The 24,868-nt window shown below is 41.9% G+C and overlaps 1 protein-coding gene across 1 annotated transcript in view; it reads right to left on the bottom strand.

Annotated features, from left to right (window-relative positions):
* Positions 1–24,868, bottom strand: part of tmem71 (transmembrane protein 71) — a 112,943-nt gene that overhangs the window by 54,256 nt on the left and 33,819 nt on the right. Inside the window, exons 3-5 of the mRNA XM_060905392.1 lie at positions 20,813–20,863; positions 20,657–20,705; positions 5,354–5,563 (exon numbers count right to left, since the gene is read on the bottom strand). Of these exons, the coding sequence (XP_060761375.1) occupies positions 5,354–5,563; positions 20,657–20,705; positions 20,813–20,863 (310 nt within the window). The remainder of the gene's footprint in view (positions 1–5,353; positions 5,564–20,656; positions 20,706–20,812; positions 20,864–24,868) is intronic.

Genomic DNA, 24,868 nt, shown 5'->3' with positions numbered 1-24,868 from the left:
GATTAATGCAAACACTTTGAAAACAGTAGTTGCGTTCCTTAAGTTATTCAAGGATGCTACTAATGACTTAGAATCCAGCACCACTCCCAGTGTATCATTTCCACTGCCGTGGTCCGTGAGACTCATTGAACACTGTCAAGCAGCATCCCTTGAGCCCTTACTCTCTGAAGTCGCCAATGGGTGTGCCTCACGTCTGGAAGAACTGATGGGCACCAGTGACACATCTGCATTCCCTCTCCACATGATCTACAGGATTGCAACGTTCCTGACTCCTAAAATGCGACTACTACGGATGCTGCCCCCAGATGCGAGAGATGAGGTGGTTAAAGGTAGGCCTACTAGCCAAGACACAAAAACAGAAAATAGAACGCTTTAGGCCTAGTTGAATAACAGCATGAGACATTTTATTAATATATATTTAGGCTATATAGGCTATACATCGTAATAAATAATAACATGAGCCATTTTAGAAATAGATTGCCTATATATTTATAAATTAAATCCTATCCAAAAGGTGCAAAGGAAATTATTCAGAAGATGCAGTTTGACCTGGTCACGGCCACAGCAGCAGAGGATGAGCCATCAGCCAAAAAAACAACGCACAGCCACAGACCGATTCGCTGACTGGGAAGATGATGCGCCCTTTACTTCAGCACCAAGTACGATCGATGACGAAATTACTGATTATCTCAGCTCCAGGCTCTCTGATAACCCAGACAGGGTGCTTGAATGGTGGAAGTTCAACAAAGAGAGCTTCCAAGTGCTCTCAAAGTTGCCACGTTTCATATTCTGTATCCCCGCATCGAGTGCGCCTTCAGAGCGGGCCTTTAGTGTCTGTGGGCGCATCTTGGAAGAGAGACGCACGAGATTGGGACTGCAGTCGGTCAGCAATATTCTCTTCCTCCATAGCAATATTAGAAAGTGATTCAGTTTGTTAAATTCATTTCTTACTTTTGTTTATTTTATTTATTCATTTCATTTGAGCCATTCACAGCTGTTGTTAATTAGGTGCTACATAAAGAGGCTGATGATGGCGGTGTTGAGAAGCCTATGCTGCCTAAGTTAGAATGTTTCTATTCGTAGCCTATTTTTTTGAACAGGATACCTGCGACATCTGCCAAATAATTTTTATGTTGTGTATTGGTCTATTTTATGCAAAGCAGGCTGTTTTTATGTGCCATGTGATGGTGCAAGGGTTTTGATAAAACTAAGTTATATTTAAACGTGTTGTGTGTTGTGTTTTCTGATTAATGTTTCTTATTTATGCCTGTTGAAAAGAAACCTTAACCTCAATCACTGCGTGATTATAGGCTATAAAGGTAATTCCAAATAAAAAAATACAGAGAAGGAGAATAGAATATGAAACTGCCTTTATTTAATTTAAAAACTACATGAAAATAAAGAAATAGGAGCACTATTCCCGACCAGTGCGTCAAAAGCCACGCAGGCCAAAAACAAAACAAACAACCCCAATAATCTCTTATTAATAGACTATATTACGTTTTCTCCTGCGGGATGGGAGAAGACACAAAATCAATGCATCTCTATCAGTGTGCGGGAATAATTCTCATAGCTTCGCGGGTTGCGGGCGGGAGTGGACATACACATTGCGGGAATGGGCAGACACGTTGCGGTTGCGGGCGGTAATGGTCAGAAATTCAGCGGGAGTGGGCAGGAGCGGGATGAAGAAAACAGTCCCGCGCAGTTCTCTACTGTGGCCTACTATTAAGTATTTCATGCTGAACTGCATGTAGACAATGTATGGGCTAAGTCCTCAATAGATTGTATTCAGTCACGTGATTTTTTTTCTTGTGAGTTTACTCAGTAGAACAAAAAATAAAAGTAAATTAAAGCCGCTAGCGGCCTTGACGGGCCCTCGCATGTGTGGTTCCGCAACCCAGGATATTCCGCCACCCAACAAAAGAGTCACATGTCATATATTCGTCAAATGTTCAAAGGTGATGTGCATGTTGCAAATGCCATGACTGCTTGACAGATGAGAGATAGACAGACAAAGGCTGTAAATGTGTGTGTGTGTGTGTGTGTGGTGTGAAAATGTACATTTATATATGTACAAAACTATACACGTGTCTCCTCCTTATCTCTATCTCACGCGGTAATCTTAAGTCATCTTAGCTTTCCTGTGTGTGTGTGTACATGCAGAGTTTTCATATGTCTGCAACAAAATTCTTTACTGGCTAGCACTGGCCACTAGGCGGTGTGTATGACTGGTAATTACTAACACTGGCCACTAGGCGGTGTGTATGACTGGTAATTACTAACACTGGCCACTAGGCGGTGTGTATGACTGGTAATTACTAACACTGACCACTAGGCGATGTGTATGACTGGTAGTACACATACACACCACAAAAAAAAAAAATCGACTTGATATGTTTACCATTTTTTCTTGGGTATGGTGCTCCGCTATTATTGTGTGTGCGTGTGTGTCTGTTTGTCAGAGGGAGTGTGTGTGTGTGTGTGTGTGTGTGTGTGTGTGTGTGTGTGTGTGTGTGAGAGAGAGAGTGTGCTCATAGATGTTGCGTGTGCATGTGAGTGCATACTTGTGTGTGTATGCATAAATATGCATATGACTGATTGTGTGTATGAGTGTGCACAGAATTGTATATGTTATATCATCAGACTCACGATATCAAATATTTTGTAAAATTTCAGATCAATCCATCAATGAATTGAACATTTTTCCCCATTTCCTGCTTGGCCAGATGGTGGCGCTGTGCTAGGCATCTGAATTACACATGTGAATATCATCACAATCATAATACACAATATTTTGTAAAGTGTCAGATCAATCACTTAAGGCATTGCCAATTTCTGGCACATTTCCTGCTTGGCCAGGTGGTGGTGCTATAACAGGCAGGCCCATTGGGCATCAGGTTATCATAATATCTATTGAAGTAAGAAGTGTCCGACCATACAGTCAATGCACTGTGGCTTTCTGACACATTTCCTGTTTATGTGGCAAGATATTAAAATCATAAGGCCAATTCAACATATTACAAGATATCAAAAATCCCTTCGCAATTTAATATCAGCGACATCTTGGCATCATGCATAACAAATTTCACATGAATCTCATGAACCGTCTAGGAGGAGCATGTTAAAATTCATCATGTGTCAAAACACACATATTCAAAACTCTATTCTTTCCTTGGCCAGTTGGTGGCGCTATACCAGACAGGCCCATAATGGCTAAAGAGTATCAGAATCAGAATCATATTACAAGATATCAAGTTCAACATTGAGCAATATCTTGGAATATATGCTATAATATTTCAACATATTACAACATATCAAAAATCCCTTCACAATTCAACTTCAGCAATATCTTGGCATCATGTTTGCAAAAGTTTGATATGAATTCGATGAACCATCTAGGAGGAGTACGTTAAAAATGACCATATGTGATTTCACTCCAAATGGCCTTATGATATCATTCCAAAGTTCTACCCATTCATTTCAATGGGAAATGGAAAAAGGGGCGCTATGAAGTCCCTGGGCCATGCCCGGGGCCAAAAGTCTGTGGCTGATTAGCGGTGACGATGACTGATGTGTGTATCAAATTTCATGAGTCTTCATGTATGGGAAGTGCCTCAAATAAGGCCAAACGTGACAGAAGAAAAAAAAAAATAATAATCCTTCGAAAAACAATAAGGTCTTCGCACCGAACGGTGCTCGGGCCCTAATAATAATCCTTCGAAAAACAATAGGGTCTTCGCACCAAACGGTGCTCGGGCCCTAAATAAAACAAATAAATAAATAAATAAATAAATAAAAATGTCAATTGACATTTAACTATCCTAAATAAATAGTAGATATTACTAAATAAATAAATAGCATGTGATATCTAACAGAGTGAGATTTTAATTTCATAAAAGTGAAGTCTGTTTATTCGCTTATATTGTTGACCGTAAAAATCACATGGTCACAGAAAATTTCTGATTAGATATTTAGAATTAGAAGCCTTATTTTTCACATATGCATTAGAGCAGAGGGAAGTTCTTTCTCTGTATTTAACCCACCTCAAACAGTGAAAATGTGCATGCATGCGTGCGTACACACACACACACACACACACACAGAGGTGACACCAGGTGATTAAATTCGAAGCCTTTATTTGATAGCTCTGTATAATGAAAGTAAATGGCATTCTAGGGTGCCATTGATGTCATGGGCGGATATCCAGTTTCAGTGCAAATGGTTGTGTCCAGGTAAGCCCATTTTTAGCAATATCATAAATTTTAAAACAGATAAATTGTTGTTAAAGTTTTTAATTAAACATGTAGAGAGCATATCAGGGCACTTGCTATGATCAGCAAATGGCATTTATTTTTGGGTTTTGTTTGACTTTAACGGGTCAACAAAAGTTTCACCCTCATGTCCTAATAAATTATTTTTAAAAAACCGGAGAGTCGGTGCGTGTGCGCACGCGCATGTATGTGCATTTGGTGAAAATCAAATTGAGACAGTTGAACAGTAGCCCTGCAGAGGTAAAGATAATTGTGGAGGGAGGGGGAAGGGAATTGCCAAAGATGACCTATGGCCGGCAGGACAGGTTTGGTGCTATAGAAACAATTGGGCTTCAGCCCAATAGCCTGGTCCTAGGCATGCCCCTGGCCTGATGGATATTGCTGGTGCTGCATTGTGAACATTTCTTGTGGTGTAAAGGAAACTGTATTGTTTTAATAAACCTGAGATGGAAAAAAATCATTTGGTTCAACACAAGATTCAAAACAAGGCCACTCCAAATGATACCCATGTCACCAGGACATTCCTTCTTTTTAAGAATGGATCAAATTGTTGATTTGGCCACTCCTAAAGTTTCTATTATCTCACTGATGGGTCCGTTGTGTATTTTTAACCTAATGCTGGCATTGACACCTCTTTGGACAGCATACTGAGGGTTTCCATGAACGGCCAAATTCAACACTTGGAATCAAATCCAGACCTTTTTATTTCCTTAATTTGTCATGAAATAATGAGGAAACTGGCCATAACTGGACTTAAGCTGCTCATCAATCAATTGTCCATTGAGTCTGTGAAAATGGAGGGACTAAGCAAAAAAATGGCTGTAATTCCTAAATGGTTGTGATTTTTTTGTTAAACAGCTTGAATTAAAGCTGAAATTTTACACTTCAATAACATCTTGGTTGCTTCATTTCAAATGCATTGAGGTGGTGTACAGAGGTAAAATTATGAAAATCATGTCACTGTCTAAATACTTATGGACATAACTGTATAAAAGTTCATAGTCTGTCTCTTCCTCTGTTTCTATCTGCTTTGTCTATGTCTTCACTCACACACTCAAATACAGTTTCTCACTCTTACTGACCGAGCAAGATTTTCCTTGTAGGAAACGTTGGTCTGTGTCGGAGTGAGGGTCAGGTTACCCTGGTCATCTGTTACGATACTGTCTTCTGTCAGTACATAGTAGCCATTTGCAAGTAGGCGTGGACTTCGACGGCACACGTGCACTAAGCCTGTTTCCGGACTGGTGGCGAAACACTCATAAGCAGCATCAGAGAGGAAGGATGTGTCAAAACTGAGAAAGAGAAAATAGAAACACACAAGTTCATACACAGACATACAGATGTGCTCAAAATGTTTAGTCACTAAAGTCCTCTTCTAAAATTATAAACACATTATAAATCTTAAAACAAAGTTTAGGAAATTAATTAAAAAAATATTATTATTTTATATATTAAAAAAAAAAGTCAATTCAATGTCTCTCTACATAATGCCCCACAGCTTACAGTGCATGCTAAAGCTAGCTAGTTAAATAAACAAACAAACCACAACCTTCAGGTGTGTTGGATTGTGAAATAAATTTTCTGTTTTCCCCTTTAATAAAGATGCAAGCAGGCACAAACTTGGAGAAGAGAAGGTTTCATTGAAGCTTCAGGACTCATAAGTGTTCCCTCTCTGAGTGCTAGTTCACTGCTCACACTATCCCTATTTCCAGTCTTCTCTCTCATACAAAAACACTTACTCAAAACCTTTTATACTAAAAGTTTTTCACCCCAAAGTTGTAACAAAGATAATGATGTTATCATGGACCTTTGAAGCCTCAAAGGTGCGCACACACACACACACACACACACACACGCACACACGCGCGTGTGCACACCTTTTCTAACCACATACCATCCTGCCTGTTCTATACTATAGGTTTTACCCCTTATCTGTGATATGAGCTCATAAATACCTGTTTTAGCTCTGGTTTTAACACAAATCATTGGTCTGGAAACAATCTCCATCAGACAGAGAATGATACCAGGCCCAAAATAATGAAGATCTAAGATATCAAGTGGCAGATAAGGTGGCAGGTGCAGGTAAACAAAAGCTGTATTTATCAAGCTTACAGACAGATCCAAAACATGCAACAAAAACAAGGTCAGAGAACAGGCAAAGGTCAGGTGATGCATGATCAGCATAAACAGAGCTAGACAATGAGAAAAATGTGAAAACTAAAAATGAGTTCAAAGCCAGAAGAGACTATGACTAATTACAAGGCTTGGGAACAACTGGTGAAAGAAAACAATGCTAGCTGTTGTGAGTTGAGTTAGTGTGAGAATCCTTATATACTGTGCAGCTGCGATTGGTGAATGAGTTCAGGTGTGTGTGGTCAGAAAGTGCTACGGTGTTCTTCAGAGGCCTCCCTCTGAACCATGGACCTGGGCAGTTTGAGTGCCATGCATGGAGCCCCTTCAATGTCGAGAGATGCAGGTGGGCTGGGGGATGTGTGATGCAAGGGGGGCCTGGTATGACAGGTTTCATTTAAGAGACTTGGAAGAATGGGGATAGATGGCTGTTACATGGCAGGTCCAGTTTATACGTGACTATTTATTCGTTATAGAATCTTGAAGGGATAGATGTAGCGATGTGCTAGATTTCTACAACCCTCCATGATGCTGATGTCCTTGGTGGATAACCAAACCCAAATCACCTGGTTCATAGTGGGGAATCTCTCCTCTGCAACAATCTGCAAACTCTTTGGTTACTTGGGCCATGTGTTCAAGCTGTTGGTGGGCTTGTTCCCATACCTGCTCACTCCACCTGAACTATTCACCCACTCTGGGCAAGTCAGTCATGCTGGCATTCCAGGGGAACAGCGGTGGCTAGTATTTACCATAGAACACACTAGAAGGGGGTTAACTTGGAGGCTGAGGGACAGAGGGAGTTCTGCACATACTATGCCCATGGAAGGAAGGAACTGCCCAGGCCTCCTGATTGTTGGCACAGAACGTGGATAGGAATTGCACTATTTCTTGGTGGGCTTTTTCTACTTGCCCATTAGCCTGGGGATGATAACCTGACATCAGGCTCACTGTGATGCCAAGTTTCTCCATGACTCTTCCCCATACACATAATGTGAATCCCAGTTATTCACAATGTACTACTCAGGGGCACCAAAATACTTGAACACTATTAGTTCTGCCATTTCGAATGCTGATGGCAGGCCAGATAGGGGAAACGGGTGAAGGGAGTTTGACTAATTACCCTGATTATCATGATGACTGGGTTGTTCTGTGAGAGAGCTCAGTGATGAAGTCACTTCCCATATGGGAAGATAGCCCATACAGGATGATGCAGTATTCAAGTGGCCAAAGGTGGTGCTAAAGGCCATTTTCCACTTGACTTGTCCCCTCCTGGATCCACACCAGATTGTATGCATTCTTCAGATCCAATTGTTTTGATGATTTTGCCCTCCCATAGCTGTTCAAGCATTGAGAGGATGAGTGGCAGAGTATAACAATATTTTACTGTGACTTGGTTGAGGCCTTACTTGTCAATACATAGTCATAGATAGGGTTGGGTATTGAAAGGGTTTCATTCGATACCGGTGCCAAATCGATACTTTCAAAACGGTGCCGGTTCCTAAATGGTATTTAAATCGGTACTTTCAAAACAATTTTTTAAAAAAGCAGCACACTCACACAGAATTTGTAATGAAGCAATGACTTTTTATTCCTAAGGCAAAGTCCAAGGTCAAATTGAACAACAGATTACTTTAAATCCCTTAAATAATAAATAAAAAAGATAAAAGAAAACAAATTCACATTGTACTGTACTTCAACAATTGTACACAACTGTACAGTACATTAACTTATTCTAATGACTAGCAATGCCAGTGCACATGGAACAGGATAATGAAATGCCAAATGTTCCATGAAATGAAAGGCGTAACTAGAAAGACCACAAAATATAAATTCATTTAAAATATCAATTCATTCATTAATTTATTTTGAACATGCCACGTAATGCTGTTCTCATAAACTCCGCATTTAGGACTATCGTTATTCATATGCTAAGCTGTTTTTTGCTACCGACTAAACGGCAACATTTCATAGGCTTACAACCAGAGTTGAATGCATTTAATGCGATTGATTCGTTGTGCCTTCTTAATGTGTACAACACTTGCTCATCAAATATGACTTACCTAACCTGCCAGCCTGACAAACGCATTTTCACACAAGCTGTGAGACTGCATCTGTGCTACTCGAAACATTTACGCCTACATTTAACAATAGGAATTAGCATGCATCAATTGTTTAGCAGTGTTAAAAAAAAACACTCACTTGAAGAGCAAATGCTGCTATTATCATCATCCAGTATGTCCACGCTAGCTGGGCTGGGAGCTCCATCGCTTGGGCTGGGCATAGGGACTCCCACGTTGGATGCTTCCGATGTACTTGCTATTGACCCTTCCCACTCACGTGACCTTCGTAAACGCGACCGCCATTTTGGACATGAAGAAATAACGGTTTATGGCACAGACCCTTTTGGTTCTCGCTCATCTAGCTGCTACAATGACTGCTTAGACTGCAACAATAATACCTAACGCACATTTAAGTATCCGTCGTAAAGACGTGAAACTCGTCGAGTGACGAGTGTGTTCATTGATAAGCTAACACAATCTAAAAGTAGACATACCATCACATTGCCCTGGCGCTGTGTACAGTTTACCTTCTATGGTTTGTGCACTCACTATTTGCCATTACTTTCTCCATCCCAGTGTTCGAACTATGCCGATATATTCGGGGGGTCCCTTTTTTTCCCTTGGGGGGGGGGGGGGGGGGGGGGGGGTGTGCTTGCGCTTGTCTCAGAGCGTGGATCTCCAAACACATGAGAGGCCTATCTTACGCACATATCACGCGGACTCCACACCTCCACACACGCATCGCGTCTGAAGTCATAACTCATCAGAGGAAATCGTGTCCGCATTGGCATGTTCAAAAAACAACCTCGCGTCAACAATGATACCACACGCAAGAAAAAAAAAAAAAAACAGTCAGGCTACTCAACACATCTGATCCACAACAGCACCAAAGCATCACTGGAAATCATGTCAACAACCAATCTTCCATTTCAACACGCGTCAACAAACAAATAGGACCACAAACATGAACGAATCGGTCAGGCTACCGATTCCAAACCCACAGCAGACGAATAATTAAATGCATCTTACCTTAAAGCAGAATCGACCACAAAGGAAGTGTGTTGGCACTGTTGGCACACTTCCTTTCTACTAGTTTATGTCCCCAACCTGGCAGCAGCAGTCGTTGTCATATCGGTTTATTTTATCTTTGATGTAAACACAACACTTCGGATATGCAAATGCTTCCCGTTACACACGATTGCTGTCAATAAACATCATTTTGCCAATATTTTAGAGACCATCCATCTTCTCCGTCGGTCAGCATCTGTCAGGATCCGATAAAATGATAAATCTTGCCTTGTGTGTTGATGGCTACTACATCCAGGTGCACAACAATATAATGGCATGATGGAAGTCTTGCTGAAAGTAAAAACTTTCTTTGATGGCTATATTCCTTTCGATGCTTTGCCGTCGTTCCTCATTGTTGGCTGTGGTAGACTACTGGTAATTCATGTCCAAAATGGCAGCCGCATTTGTCATGACGTCACGTGGGATGGGTCAATAGGGTCACGTTCACGGAGGCTGTCAAAAACGGTGCAAGCTTCGGCCTTTAGATGGATTCCATGTGTGACCAAAAGTTTCATTAAATTTGATGTGTTCCCGCTTTTGCACGAAAATGTCCTCAAACGTTTGTTGCACGTGGAAGTTTCAGCATCCTTTCTTGTAAAATATAACCATACTTTGGAATGTTTTGCTTGAGACATCTTTACCTTTCTGCCTGCTGAGTATGTAGACCTACTGAATACAGTGCCGCTGTTAACAGTGAACACCAGAGGGCGCAGCTGTGTATTTTGTGGCACCGAAATGAGGCACCAAAATTCATGTTGTATTTCGGACTGATTACTACTGTTGATGTTCGCCCCGGTGCCATACCTGTACCAAGTTTCGGTACCCAACCCTAGTCATAGACCTACCCTCTTTTTCTCCACAAAAAAGAAGCTGTTGCAGTGAAGGTGTTGCAGAAGGTGTTGCAGTGGCTGAAGGGATAGCTGGAACCTTTTGACGAGGACGCTGTCTACAAAATTTCTATCACCACCAGAGAAAATCAGAGTTGTAAGGTGGCAGACAGACAATCTCAGAGTCCGCAATCTGAATGGGGAGTACAAAATTCTGCCGAGAGAATAATTTGGAGTAACTCACCATATGGAAGGGAGAGCTGGAGAGTACTCACTCGTGATTTGGCTGTGGCAGCCTCGGTCAACGGCCTAGAGGAGCAAGTGTGCTACTTGATGCTGAGGGCTGCCACAATAATAGCACAATTTCTCCTTCTGACGCCTTTGGCATTCCACAGAGGTTAGCTTGTCTTGGCTGAATTACATGGGTTCTATGGCGTGGATTTCAGGAATCAGGATGGTTTTTATCTTTGATTCTTTCTCGGTTCCAAAGCATGATGTTGAGATGAACAGACATCATCCCAGTCATCTTGGTCATTCCGGCAGGCCAGCTTGGTGAAGATATCGGTGTCAAGTCCCAAATGATACACTGTCCTGAAAGCCGGTTTATTACAGCTGCTTCCAGCGGCTACCATGCGGAAGTTCAAGACATATTTAATAGTGCTTAGGCTCCTGTTTCAGGCCAAGGAGTTTCTCACCAATCTCCTTGCCCTCAGGAGAGTGAGCAAAGACCATCTGGAAGTGCTGAAGGAAGCACATATAAGAAGCCATGTCCTCACCTCCTTGGGACCATACAGCTGTTGTCCATGCTAGCAATTTATCATTCATAATTTGTTGTACTGGGTGAGCATGGAGCACTCGGGAACTCCATCTTGGCCTGAGAAGAAGAATGAATACTGGAGTAGGAAGCCTTTTCATCCTGCAGGATCACCGGCATACACCGCAACCCTGCTATAACAAACTCCTTGGGGGATGTTCAAATAGTTAGTGATACCAAAAAGTATACTGAAATGGCCTCACTCGTCACACCAAACACTCACTCTTACATAAAATAAGACAAATTGTGTTTAAATTATATTTACACTTAATTCACGTGCATATTTACGAAGAAAAGGAAATAAGTCACTGTGGCAGTGGGGGCGTGGTCGAGCGTCGGCTATGAATGGTGAGGAGGCAGGTTGAACCAGTAGGTAACATGTGATGAGGTGCACCTGTGTCTAATTACTGGCTGTCTATTAACCTTTCTCTGTGTGTCTTTCAGACAGCCAGGAACGAGAGAGAGCTGTGACACCCCATCGCATGTGTGTGTACTGTGTCATTATAATTCACTGAAAAGTGTCAAAATAAAACCACACCCGTGCAGAAACCTGCTTCCAGTTCCTCCAAAGTCAGAGAATTGTTACACTACTGCCAAAACTCGGGACTGGGGAACGAACGCCGCCATGGAGTCCAAACGAGTCAGAGAGCTCCTCTAAACGCTTGCTAACTACCTCCAGCAACAGCAGCACATCCTCCTTGCAGTGACAGTAAATCAGGGACGAGTCTCTGAAATACATTTTTGATCAAGTGAAAGTAATTGATGGTCAAATCCTCCATCCTAACATTGCGCTCTCTTTCCTGTATTTTTGTATCTTCAAGGATAAGCTATAATCAAGTGATGCAGGACACTCAAACAAAAGAAAACGTTTTGCGCAGTGTATTGATCCCAAAGAGCTGTAGGGAACTTTAATTCCATGTGGCTCATCATAATTCTATGTCTGGGCATTTGGGGCAAGATAAAACACTAAATCATCTCATGGCCCGTTTCTATTGGCCAGGGATTTGTGCCGATGTCTGCAGGTGGTGTGCAGCATGTCACAAATGCCAGCTGGTAAATTCAACAACCACTCCAAAAGCGCCATAACGCTCATTACCATTTATTGACATCCCCTTCAAAAGAATTGGCATGGATCTCATCGGGCCATTAGATGGATCTGCATGAGGGTATCACTTTGTATTAGTCATAATGGATTATCTCATCTCATCTCCTCTAGCCGCTTTATCCTTCTACAGGGTCGCAGGCAAGCTGGAGCCTATCCCAGCTGACTATGGGCAAAAGGCAGGGCACACCCCCGACAAGTCGCCAGGTCATCACAGGGCTGACACATAGACAACCATTCACACTCACACCTACGGTCAATTTAGAGTCACCAGTTAACCTAACCTGCATGTCTTTGGACTGTGGGGGAAACCGGAGCACCCGGAGGAAACCCACGCGGACAACATGCAAACTCCGCACAGAAAGGCACTCGCCGGCCACGGGGCTCGAACCCGGACCTTCTTATTGTGAGGCGACAGCGCTAACCACTACACCACCGTGCCGCCCCATAATGGATTATGCAACACGATATCCGGAAGCAGTGCCTCTCCACAATATTTCAGCACACAGTGTTGCAGGGACACTCTTCCGTGTTATCTCCCAAGTTCGGATTCCGAAAGAAATCCTGACTGATTAAGGTACTACTTTTATGTCATGCACACTGCGCGTGAAAAATAGAATTTTTAAGTTCATTCACGGGGATGTTAAAAACTGGGACAGGTGGCTAAACCCTTTGTTGTTTGCAGTGCGTGGAGTCCCACAAGCCTCCACTGGGTTTTCCCCATTTGAGTTGTTGCATGGGTGCAAGGCCCGTGGTGTCTTAGACATCATTATAGAAAATTGGGAGGAGGGGCCTTCTCAAAGCAAAAATGAAATTCAATACATTCTTGATCTAAGCGCAAAGCTCCACGCATTGAGTCACATAACCCAGGAGAGTTTGCTACAGACCCAAGAATGTCAAGCTTGCCTGTACAACAGAGGGGCATGGCTAAAGGAATTTGCACCAGGAGATAAAGTCCTCATTTCTGGCCCACCTCCAGTTCAAAATTACTCGCCAAGTGGCAAGGGCCCTTTGAGGTTATACCACGAATTGGGAAGGTCAACTATGAGCTCAAACGTCCAGATAGGGGCAACGTGTCAAATTTACCACCTCAAGCTCCTGAAACCGTAGAGTGTTGTGATTTTATATGCATATATGCAACCACACACACACATACCTTGATGGAATCACACAAACACTAATTTGTTTTATGATGATTGTATTTTGATTCAAAGCCACTCATGCTGATTTTCAGTAAAGGAGTTAATGAAGTTGATTTTACTTAAAGAAATTACAAATAGATTGGTCAAAGCATTATATTGTTATAGAACCTTGAAACGTGTTAAACCAGAATAACCTTAAACCAGAATAAAGCTTTGTTTAGATGAATATTTTTAGTTAGCTCAGGGTGATCTATCCTTGTATTAAGACAGTGCAGTCTGGCCTTGGAAATATTGGGAGAGCAAGACTGGGATGCATTCCTTGGATAGTGCAGTCTAGCATTGGAAATATTGGTGGAAGATTATAAAAATGGATGATTTGTGACTTGGAGTCAGATCACTCTGCAGACTGACTCAGCTTTTGTTAATGGATTTAATAAAAGTCTAAGCTTTTCTGCAACCTCTTTGACTTTGAATTATTTTTGCTTGGGAAAGTTTCCACGACGGGCGGCACGGTGGTGTAGTGGTTAGCGCTGTCGCCTCACAGCAAGAAGGTCCTGGGTTCGAGCCCCGGGGCCGGCGAGGGCCTTTCTGTGTGGAGTTTGCATGTTCTCCCCGTGTCCGCGTGGGTTTCCTCCGGGTGCTCCGGTTTCCCCCACAGTCCAAAGACATGCAGGTTAGGTTAACTGGTGACTCTAAATTGACCGTAGGTGTGAATGTGAGTGTGAATGGTTGTCTGTGTCTATGTGTCAGCCCTGTGATGACCTGGCGACTTGTCCAGGGTGTACCCCGCCTTTCGCCCATAGTCAGTTGGGATAGGCTCCAGCTTGCCTGCGACCCTGTAGAAGGATAAAGCGGCTAGAGATAATGAGATGAGATGAAAGTTTCCACGACATGTTTGGTGACTCCGACGTGATTTGGAAGAAGCCTCTTACCCAACTGCACTTGGGTGTCTGAACTGCACTGCACAAACTGAGGCCGCAACAAAAAGGTGAACAATTGTTTGCTACTAATTTGATTTATAAAGTTTGTGCAATTGTGGTTTTGGTTCCAAGTGTGGTAGTAAGAGAACTATATTCTCCAAATTTGAACAACTTAATAAAAGTGGAAACATTTTTTGTTAAGCACAGTAATTCTGAGATTGAAAGGGAAGTTGGCATAGGTTTTGGCTTTTGTGGTTATGCGTTTTGAGATATTTCTACTGGCTGATTTTCCCTAAACATCTCTAGTCTTAAAGAGTTGGAGAAAAGTTGTTGTTTATGAGAAAAAGCCTGTAAGGAAGACAGGTTGCATGTAAAATCCTGCAGAGAAATGGCCCAAGCGAAATAAAAAAGATGAGAACTCAATGGCCTCAGGATGGTTTATTTGAGGTGGGTATACCAGGAGCAAAACCACATGTGACGTTACTTGTAAATGAGGGGTATGAGGCCAGAGATTTAGGGTCTATGATTAAAACAACAGATACTGTTGATTAGAACAATTTAAATATTGGGAGAGCAAGGCTGGGATGTATCCTTAGGTAGTGCAATCTGGCATTGGAAATACTGGTGGAACACGATAAAAATCGATGATTTGTTACTTGGAGTCAGATCACTCTGCAGACTGACTCGGCTTTTGCTAATTGATTGAATAATATTCTAAACTTTTCTGCAACCTCTTTGACTTTGAATTATTTTTGATTGGGAGAGTTTCCCCCGACCAGAAGAGGTTCCTATGGCTCAGGTGATGGCAGTTCCAGAGAGGGCGGAGCTGGGACCAGAGGCAAGTCTAAAAAGTGCGGCCCAAATCACCCCGGTCCTCTATGGAGACCACCTCTCATCTTGCCAGAGAGCACAGGTGATTAGATTGCAGGAGGAATTCTGCGATGTGTTCTCGCTCCGCCCTGGTTACAATGACCTCATAGAACATCACATTGAGACTCCCCCGGGGGTGGTGGTGCACAGACACCCATATTGGCTCCTGGAGCACAAGAAAAATGTGGTTAGGGATGAACTCCAGGCTATGCTTAAGATGGAAGTAATTGAGGAGTCACACAGTGACTGGAGCAGCCCAGTGATCTTGGTTCCCAAGATCACTTGGTTCTGTGTGGACTATAGACGTCAATGCGACGACTAAATTTGACGCAAGTGATGCCTTGCATTGATGAACTGCTCAATTGGTTAGGTGCGGCTCGCTCTTAGTCAACACCGGATTTAACAAAGGGATATTGGCAGATCCCCTTGACTCTATTGTCCCCTTGACTCTATTGTCCTATCCTAACACATGGCCAAGTCGACCTGCCATTGGCTACATCAGAACAAAGTGAAGGTTCTGGAGTGGCCATCTCAGTCTCCTGACCTCAATGATATTGAGGTCAGGAGACTGAGATGGCCACTCCAGAACCTTCACTTTGTTCTGCTGTAGCCAATGACAGGTCGACTTGGCCTTGTGTTTTGGATCATTGTCATGTTGGAACATCCAAGTACGTCCCATGCGCAGCTTCCGGGCTGATGAGTGCAAATTTGCCTCCAGTATTTGCTGATAACGTGCTGCATTCATCTTTCCTTCAACTTTGACCAAGTTTCCTGTGCCTTTGTAGCTCACACATCCCCAAAACATCAGCGATCCACCTCCGTGCTTTACACTAGGAATGGTGTTCCTTTCATCATAGGCCTTGTTGACACCTCTCCAAATGTAACGTTTATGGTTGTGGCCAAAAAGTTCAATTTTGGTCTCATCACTCCAAATTACCTTGTTCCAGAAGTTTTGAGGCTTGTCTCTGTGCTGTTTGGCATATTATAGGCGAGATACTTTGTGGCATTTGTGCAATAATGGCTTTCTTCTGGTGACTCGACCATGCAGCCCATTTTTCTTCAAGTGCCTCCTTATTGTGCATCTTGAAACAGCCACACCGCTAGTTTTCAGAGAGTCCTGTATTTCAGCTGATGTTATTTGTGGGTTTTTCTTTGCATCCTGAACAATTTTCCTGGCAGTTGTGGCCGAAATTTTTGTTGGTCTACCTGACTGTGGTTTGGTTTTAACAGAGCCCCTGATTTTCCATTTGTTAATCACAGTTTGAACACTGCTGACTGGCATTATCAATTCCGTGGATATCTTTTTGTATCCCTTTCCTGTTTTATACAGTTCAACTACCTTTTCCCATAGATCCGTTGACAATTCTTTTGCTTTCCCCATGACTCAGAATCCAGAAACGTCAGTGGCTGGATGAAAGATGCAAGAGTCTGTCTGGATCCCAGAAACTCATTCAGCTTTTATGCACACACACTGATTACAAGCAAACAGATCACAAGTGAGGATGTTACCTTTAGTAGCCATTCAAACCCATGTGTGTCAACTTCTGTGCATGTTATCAGGCCAAAATCACCAGGGTATGTGGACTTTTGATCAGGGTCATTTGGGTAGTTTCTGTTGTCATTATGATTTAAAAAGAGAAAACACAGTAGTTTGACAATAAATGGTTTCACCCAACCACTAAGCATGAGTGGAAAAGATGTTTTTGTGTTATTCATATTCTCTGAAAAATGGTCAAAGAATCATAGATTCTGCCAGGGTATGTAAACTTATGAGCACAACTGTATTGTGTTCACAAGGTTTTCAGACAGGACATTTGACCTCACAGTGACCTTGACCTTAGACCTTTTGATCTCAAAATCTAATCAGTTCATGTTTGTCCCAAAGTGCACAAATGGTGAAAGTTTGGTGAAATTCCTTTCATTAGCCTTTGAGATATCGTGTTCACAAGGTTTCGGGACGGACGCACGCGCGGACGGACGGACAACCCGAAAACATAATGCCTCCTGCACCTTACGGTGGCGGAGGCATAAAAATGTGTGCAATTGGACGGGTGGAAGTACGGTATCTAGGCTTCCACTTGGGTCATGGACAGGTGTGTCCCCAAATTGATAAGACTGCAGTGACTGCCGGCTCGCCCAAGACCTAAGACCAAAAAGGGGGTGAGGCAGTTCCTGGGGCTGGCTGGCTATTATAGGCGGTTTATGCCTAACTTTTCGGACATCACTAGCCTGCTGACTGACCTCAGTAAAAAGGGGGCGCCAGATCCGGCCCAATGGATGGAGCCATGCAAACGGGCTTTTGCTCAGGTGAAGGTGGTTATGCGTGGGGGTCTGCTGTTGCATTCTCTTGACTCTTCTCTCCCTTTTGTTTTACAGACCGATGCATCGGACAGAGGGATGGAGGCCGTTTTGTCCCAGGTGGTAGAGGGGGAGAAGCATCCGGTGCTGTACGTCAGCCGCGATCTCTCCATGAAAGAGTCAAAGTACAGCATGATAGAAAAAGTGTGTCTGGCCATCAAGTGAGTAGTCCTCACTCTCCGGTACTACCTGCTAGGATGCCCATTCATCCTCTGTTCCGACCATGCCCTGCTCCAGTGGCTCCATCACATGAAGGATGCCAACACGCAGATCACTCATTGGTCTCTGGCCCTTCAGCCCTTTAAATTTGAGGTGGTCCACAGGCTGGGGGTGCAGATGGTGGTAGTGGATTACTTCTCCCACCAGGGGGGGTATCAGCTGCAGGCCGGACGACTCCCCAGCCTGAGTCGGGCAGTGGGGGTATGTGACAGCAGGGCATGGTTGAACATCAACTGTGAACGGCAAAGAGGCAGGTTGAACCAGTAGGTAACATGATGAGGTGCACCTGTGTCTAATTATTGGCGGTCTATTAACTTCTCTGTGTGTCTTTCACACAGGCAAGTACGAGAGAGAGAGCTGTGATACCCCATCATATATATATATGTATGTGTGTGTGTGTGAGAGAGAGAGAGAGAGAGAGAGAGAGAGAGAGAGAGAGAGATGTTATCGATCACTGAAACGTGTCAAAATAAAAAGAACATACATGTTCTGAAGTCTGCTTCCAGTTCCTCTGTTCCCCCCGAAGTAAAAGAATTGTTAGAGTCACATTCACTATTGTTTGCTTGCTGCATCTTCTTTCTTTTCAGCCCATTTTGTTGATTACAGTTGTGGACAAAGTCTCAGAGCTCTTCTTCTATAAAAGTTTAAATTTAATTTTTGGGATACCATATTCTTTAGACAAAGTCGTTGTTTTCTCACTACACTTTAGATGGTCCAGTACATGAAGTTTGTATTCAAATGGAGAGTATCTTATGTTTACAAATAGCCATGACAACAAGGCTTACGGAGGAAAGTCTCAAGTAAAACTGCATTTAGTTTGTTAAATAAAGTCCTTTTAAACAATTTTTTGAAGTCAATGATTGCCGTTCTCGATAATTGTTAGTGATTGACACCTTAGCTAGGCTAGTTTAAGCCTTCGTTTTATGGTGTTAACACGTATTGTTAACTTGAATGCAAACTTGATTACTTATTGTTTGTCTCTGGTGGGAAGAGGAATGCATGGCTCACTGATGTTTTTTTTTAAGACTCTGACTCATTGTCACTAAAGACGGGAGACACGAACTTAATTCACTGCATGAGAAAGTTCGTAGTAAAAGAGTTTGTTATAGCAGGCTTGCAGTGTACTTCTCTGGGCATGCTAGGAGTGTGGAAGCAGATACGGTGGTTGCCACTGAAGCCACTAGCCCAGATGACATGGTGGTGTGGAGCTGTGCTAGCTGGGCACCAAGCATGGTTATTTGCTTTTGCTGCTCTCCACCAATGCAGCTTGTGCCACTAATGCCTCATGCCCCTCCAGAGCACCTGCTGCATCCATTTTAAAAGTATTCTGTCAGGCAGCAGATATGGACACGTGTAGATAAACAAAAGCTTCTATTATCAAGCTTGCAGACAGATCAAAAACATGTGGCAAAAAACAAACAAACAAAAAACACAAGGTCAGAGAACATGCAAAGGTCAGGCGATATATGATCAGCATAAACAGGGCTAGACAATCAGCAAAAATATGAAAACCACAAACGAGATCAAAACCAGAATAGACTGAGTAAATAAAAGTCTTGATAATGACTGGTATGAGAACATGGAATATATACTCCACAGTGACTGGTTGGTGCAAGTCCTACACTCACTGTTCAACTTGTTCTTGATTCTAAGATTCATATTCTTGGCTGGCAGGAGTGGAACCCAATGTGGTTTTCTGCTGCTGCATGCTGAGATGCTTTTCTGCTCACCATGGTTGTAAAGAGTTATGAGTTGCTATATCCTTCCTGGCAGCTCGAACAAATCTGGCCATTTTCCTCTGACCTCTCTTATCAACAAGAAGTTTCCACCCACAGAACTGTCACTCTGGGTTTTTTTGTTTTTGTTTTTCATACCATACTGTGTAAACTCTTCACTCTTGTGAAAACCCCAGGAGATCAACAGTTTCTGAAATACTCAAACCAGTCCATCTGGTACCAACACCCATGTCACAAAGATCACAATTTTTCCCATTCTGATGTTTGAAGTGAATCTTAACTGAAGCTCTTGATTTGTATCTGCATGATTTTAGGCATTGTGCTGCTGTCAAGGGATTGGATGATTAAATAACTGCATAAAACAGCAGGTGTATAGGTATACCTAATAAAGTGGCCGGTGAGTGAATACTGTCCCGCTGTGACGAGCGAATGATTTCAGGTGTACATTGTCAGAAAGCTGGTGAATATGCATATGACAGTTTCTGAGGTTGTAGGCAGTGTTGTCTTCTTGCTATTGCAGTTGGATGCCATTTCTGGTGTTCACATGACAAAACAAGACAAGGTGTTGTCCATATGCACCCAAGACAGTATTCTGTTAAGGCACATATCTAGAAAAGAGTACTGAAACACTTGTGCAGTTTTAACAGTCCAGAAGAGCATAATGGAATCCATCATACTTAAATGAAAGTTTGAAACAGAGTTTGAGACACTTCCCAAATCTGCTCAAGAATGCCCAGGACCTCACACTGGAGTGAAGTTTCACCATTCAACACACTGATGACACGAAACACACAGTAGAAGCAATGCCCTAAAACTGAACATCTCTGGACAATCTGACAGATTTGGCAGACAGGAATGAAAGAATATCCCTCTATTCAGGCATGCAAAAACTTGTAGCATGAGACTGAAGAAGACAATCTTTAATTGCTGCCAATGGTGTTTCAACAAGTATTATAAATACCTGTGATATTTCAAGCTTTGTTTTTCAAGACAATTACAAAACTGTGCAAAAATGTGTTCATATTTTAACAAATATATCTGATTGTAAAATTACATGAATGAGCATAGATACAGGTGGTCCTTATAAAGTGGCTGGGGAGTGTATGTATTATTAGTTTTACACAGTATCTGTTTTGTACCTGTAGGATGGCTGTTGTCCCTGTGTATTCCTGGTTTTTATAGGTGAACCTATGTCGAACAAATATAGATACATAGCAACATGAATACTATACTCAATCTGTGCATGTACATGTGCGTGAGAGAGAGAGAGAGAGAGAGAGAGAAAATATACTAACTTGTTATGGTTCCTTTGAAAAATATATCCATGGTTCCTACTACTGCACAGCCTAAGAAACACATACACACAGGCAAGTTTATCTTATCTTCACATGAAACCCTAATGATACACACAGTCTACACACAAATATTCTTTCTAAACTTTATAAATTCATATGTTCAAAATGTATATCCAGAATTTATATATTTCTGTAAAACTGCTTTGTGTATATTGTTGGAAGTGCTATAGAAATAAAATTGAATTGAACTGAATTAAAGAGCTACCATTTGCTGATATTTTGGCATACTTTCTTTTGCTAAAATGTAGTGCACTTTTTTTTTTAAATTAACACAGTCTCACTGATGCGACACACCATCATACATGTATGACCCCTGACCATGTGTGCCCCAACACCATCCCCACCTCTTCCCTGCACCCTATCCCATCCACAGGTAAGTCTCATCATAAGTTATTTTCATATTCTTCTAAGAAGCAGACCAATATTTAAAGTAACTGGTTTCACATTGCTGTGCAAAATGTACATATATGCCAAAAGTTGTATCATTATATATGTGGGTCAATGATGTGAGGCTATTTTTGTGTGTCTATATGGTTTAGTGTAATTCATAAAAGATTAAATAAATTACATGGTGTAATTAATGTAATTCATAGTTAAATTAAATAGTTAAATTAAATACCCCATCAAATTACATAGTTAAATTAAATACCCCATCAACTACTTTGGTGTAATCTTACATTAGTACTATTTAGTATGAAACAAAAACAATGGAAACACAATTGTTCTGAATATTACAATTAATTGCTCTGACAACGGGCACCATTTACAAGTATCTGTGCCAGTACTGCACGTGTTATCTAGCCAAGTTAGACTTACACGTCATAAAAGTAAATTCTGTTGACTCCTGTGAGGATGGCCCCATATATACAGCCTAAAAGATACACTTAGAAGATGGCTTGGAGCAATTAATACAAACAGTTTTGCTATAATAGCTTAGGACTACAATTGCCATGAGAACTTTAGGACTACAGCTGTCATGAACACTTTTGCACTCAAGTCTCCATCAATAAGCAGTTGATAACTTCAACAAAACAGACTTCATGTCAAACCTATAATGGATTCCTGGTTACACAGTTGCACTATTTGACTATATAGGATACACGTATAGAACCAAGTTATATATAATCATGCTATTTGTTATCACACAAATGAGGATGAGTCTGGTTCCTCTCAAGGTTTTTTGCTCATGTCATCTCAGAGTTTTTGCTTGCCACCATCACCTCAGACTTGCTCATTTGGGATAAATTTATTCACATGTTTAAAATCTATATTTTTCTGTAAAGCTGCTTTGAGACAATAGCTGTGTCCGAAATCACTCACTCATTCACTACTCCCTACTAACTGTCTAGGGAATTCTATATAGACAGCAAAATGAAAAAACACTTTTGGACATGACTCTGCTGCGCCGTTATTTACGTCATTACTGTTGCACAATTAAAACATGCCAGATCAGTTGGCTAATGGGTTTTCAAAATAATAAACACATGCAAGCATTTTTGTGATAAATACATATTATACTTAGTGTATTTCCCACATTAATAAATACAAAGTACTTTGTATCTGCTGTATCTTTCAGGTTTTTTTTTTTTTAATCAAGGCTGAATACTTTCTTTTTTGCAGCTGCCTTTTATCAAATCAAATTTGAGGCTTTTAATTCCTCACTCTGCACTGTAACTTTTATTCTTGTATTTTATGTCTTATTCTATTTTAGCTTATTTTCTATTCTCTTACTATTTTTAATTGTACTTGAATGTCTGTTTATAACGTGTTTCTTCCTCTGTCCATTCACCCCAACACACAATATTTTTGCCATTTTCACACCACAACTTATAAATTTTTCTTTCACCATGACCACAATGCATGATGGTATATATTGCTTGGTTAGTGACCACTGATTGTACACTAGTTTTCACAATGCATTGTGGGATACTACGAGTCCACTATATAGGGTGTAATAATTCTCATACATTCGGACAGCACTACAAAATGGTGAACTCACTAGTCCACTATATAGCGAGTGGTTTCAGACACAGGGAATGTCTACTGTTCTGCATTTCTGTACATTTTGATTTAATTGCAAATACACTTATTGGCCAAAAAATGGTCACCATTTGGATTTAACTAAGCAAATCCTTAAGAGCCTTTGATTGGATAATTACTGCAGTGATTAATATGTTTCAGCTGGCAACAATTCTTTTAACCCGAACTGCATTAGTACGAATTGATTTAATCCCCAATAATTTGTATAATTAGCACAGTGTGTGTGTGTGTGTGTGTGTGTGTGATATAAACGTAGTGCCTTGATCAGTCAGGATTTCTTTTGATAACATGGAAGAGCGCCTCTAGCAACACTGCGTGCTGAGATATTGCAGAGAGGCACTGCTTCCGGGTATCATGTTGCATAATCCACAATGACTAATACAAAGCTATACCCACGTGCAGCTCAATCTAATGGCCCAATGAGATCAATGCCAATTCTTTCGAAGGGGATCTTCATCAGTGGCAATGGGCGCAATGGCACTTTTGGTGTGGCCACTAGATTTACCAGCTGGCATTCACAGCATGCCACACATCACCTGTGGACATCGGTGCAAATACATGGCCAATAGAAACAGGCCATAAAGACAATTCAGTGTTTTACAGTACAACACTGATATCGTAAAGTCCTTGGGATATTGGAAAAAACTTTGATATCAGAACTTTATGATAAGCCTAAAGTCACTTTTTAATAGAGAGCAAAGAAACACACTTTCAAATTCAAATTCCTAAAGTCACAATTGAGAAAACAGCTTGCTCTTTTCTACTGTCCCCAAATCACCACTTAACTACTGATCAGATCAGCTCAAGCCCAGCAAGATCCTCAAGTGCAATTGATAATTACTCACTGCAGCCTGACACTCATTAAAAAGCTTAACACAAACAATGGTCAAGTGCAATCAGTAATTACTTAACAATCACTCCAGGCTAATGAAGTAATGGGCTGAGGAGACACAGTGGGGGCTCTGAGTTAAGATAACTTTGCAGGCTTCTGGGGTGCTTGACAGGAAAACTTTATGATAAGTGTAATTTATGGCCCCTGGGGACATCAAAATGACTTTACATTATACCTAAAATTTCATCTCATCTCATTATCTCTAGCCGCTTTATCCTTCTACAGGGTCGCAGGCAAGCTGGAGCCTATCCCAGCTGACTACGGGCGAAAGGCGGGGTACACCCTGGACAAGTCGCCAGGTCATCACAGGGCTGACACATAGACACAGACAACCATTCACACTCACATTCACACCTACGGTCAATTTAGAGTCACCAGTTAACCTAACCTGCATGTCTTTGGACTGTGGGGGAAACCGGAGCACCCGGAGGAAACCCACGCGGACACGGGGAGAACATGCAAACTCCACACAGAAAGGCCCTCGCCGGCCCCGGGGCTCGAACCCAGGACCTTCTTGCTGTGAGGCGACAGCGCTAACCACTACACCACCGTGCCGCCCTACCTAAAATTTATGATAAGCAATTTTATGATAAGCCAAAAGTTTTATATCATATTTAATGGACTTTATGCCGGGAAATGAAAATCACTTTACATTATCCATAACTTTACAATATCAGTGTTTACGATATCTGTGCTGTACTGTATCCTGCCCCAAGTGTCCAGCCATAGGATTATGATGAGCCAGATGGAATAAAAATTCCCTGCAGCTCTTTGGGACTAATAAATATGTTCTCTTTTCTTTCGTTTGAGTGTCCTGCATCACTCGATACAGTCCATCCTTAATAATACAAAAGTATGGGAAGGAAAGCACAGGGTTAGGCTGGAGGATTTGGCCATCAATTACTTTCACTTGGTCAAAGACATCACACGGCTACTCCAATGGGAAGTCCCCTAAGGGATTCACCAGAGAGGGGAGGAGGGCTCTCCCCACTCTCTGTCATCATGACGTGGAGCTGACACGGGAGTGCCCGAGACCACCTCCCTAGCCAATGTTGTGGCGGGAT

Source organism: Neoarius graeffei, chromosome 23 (assembly GCF_027579695.1).
Source record: "Neoarius graeffei isolate fNeoGra1 chromosome 23, fNeoGra1.pri, whole genome shotgun sequence".
Classification (NCBI taxonomy): domain Eukaryota; kingdom Metazoa; phylum Chordata; class Actinopteri; order Siluriformes; family Ariidae; genus Neoarius; species Neoarius graeffei.
The sequence above is the reverse complement of the archived record's forward strand: the minus strand, read 5'-3'. Positions and strand labels throughout refer to the sequence as shown.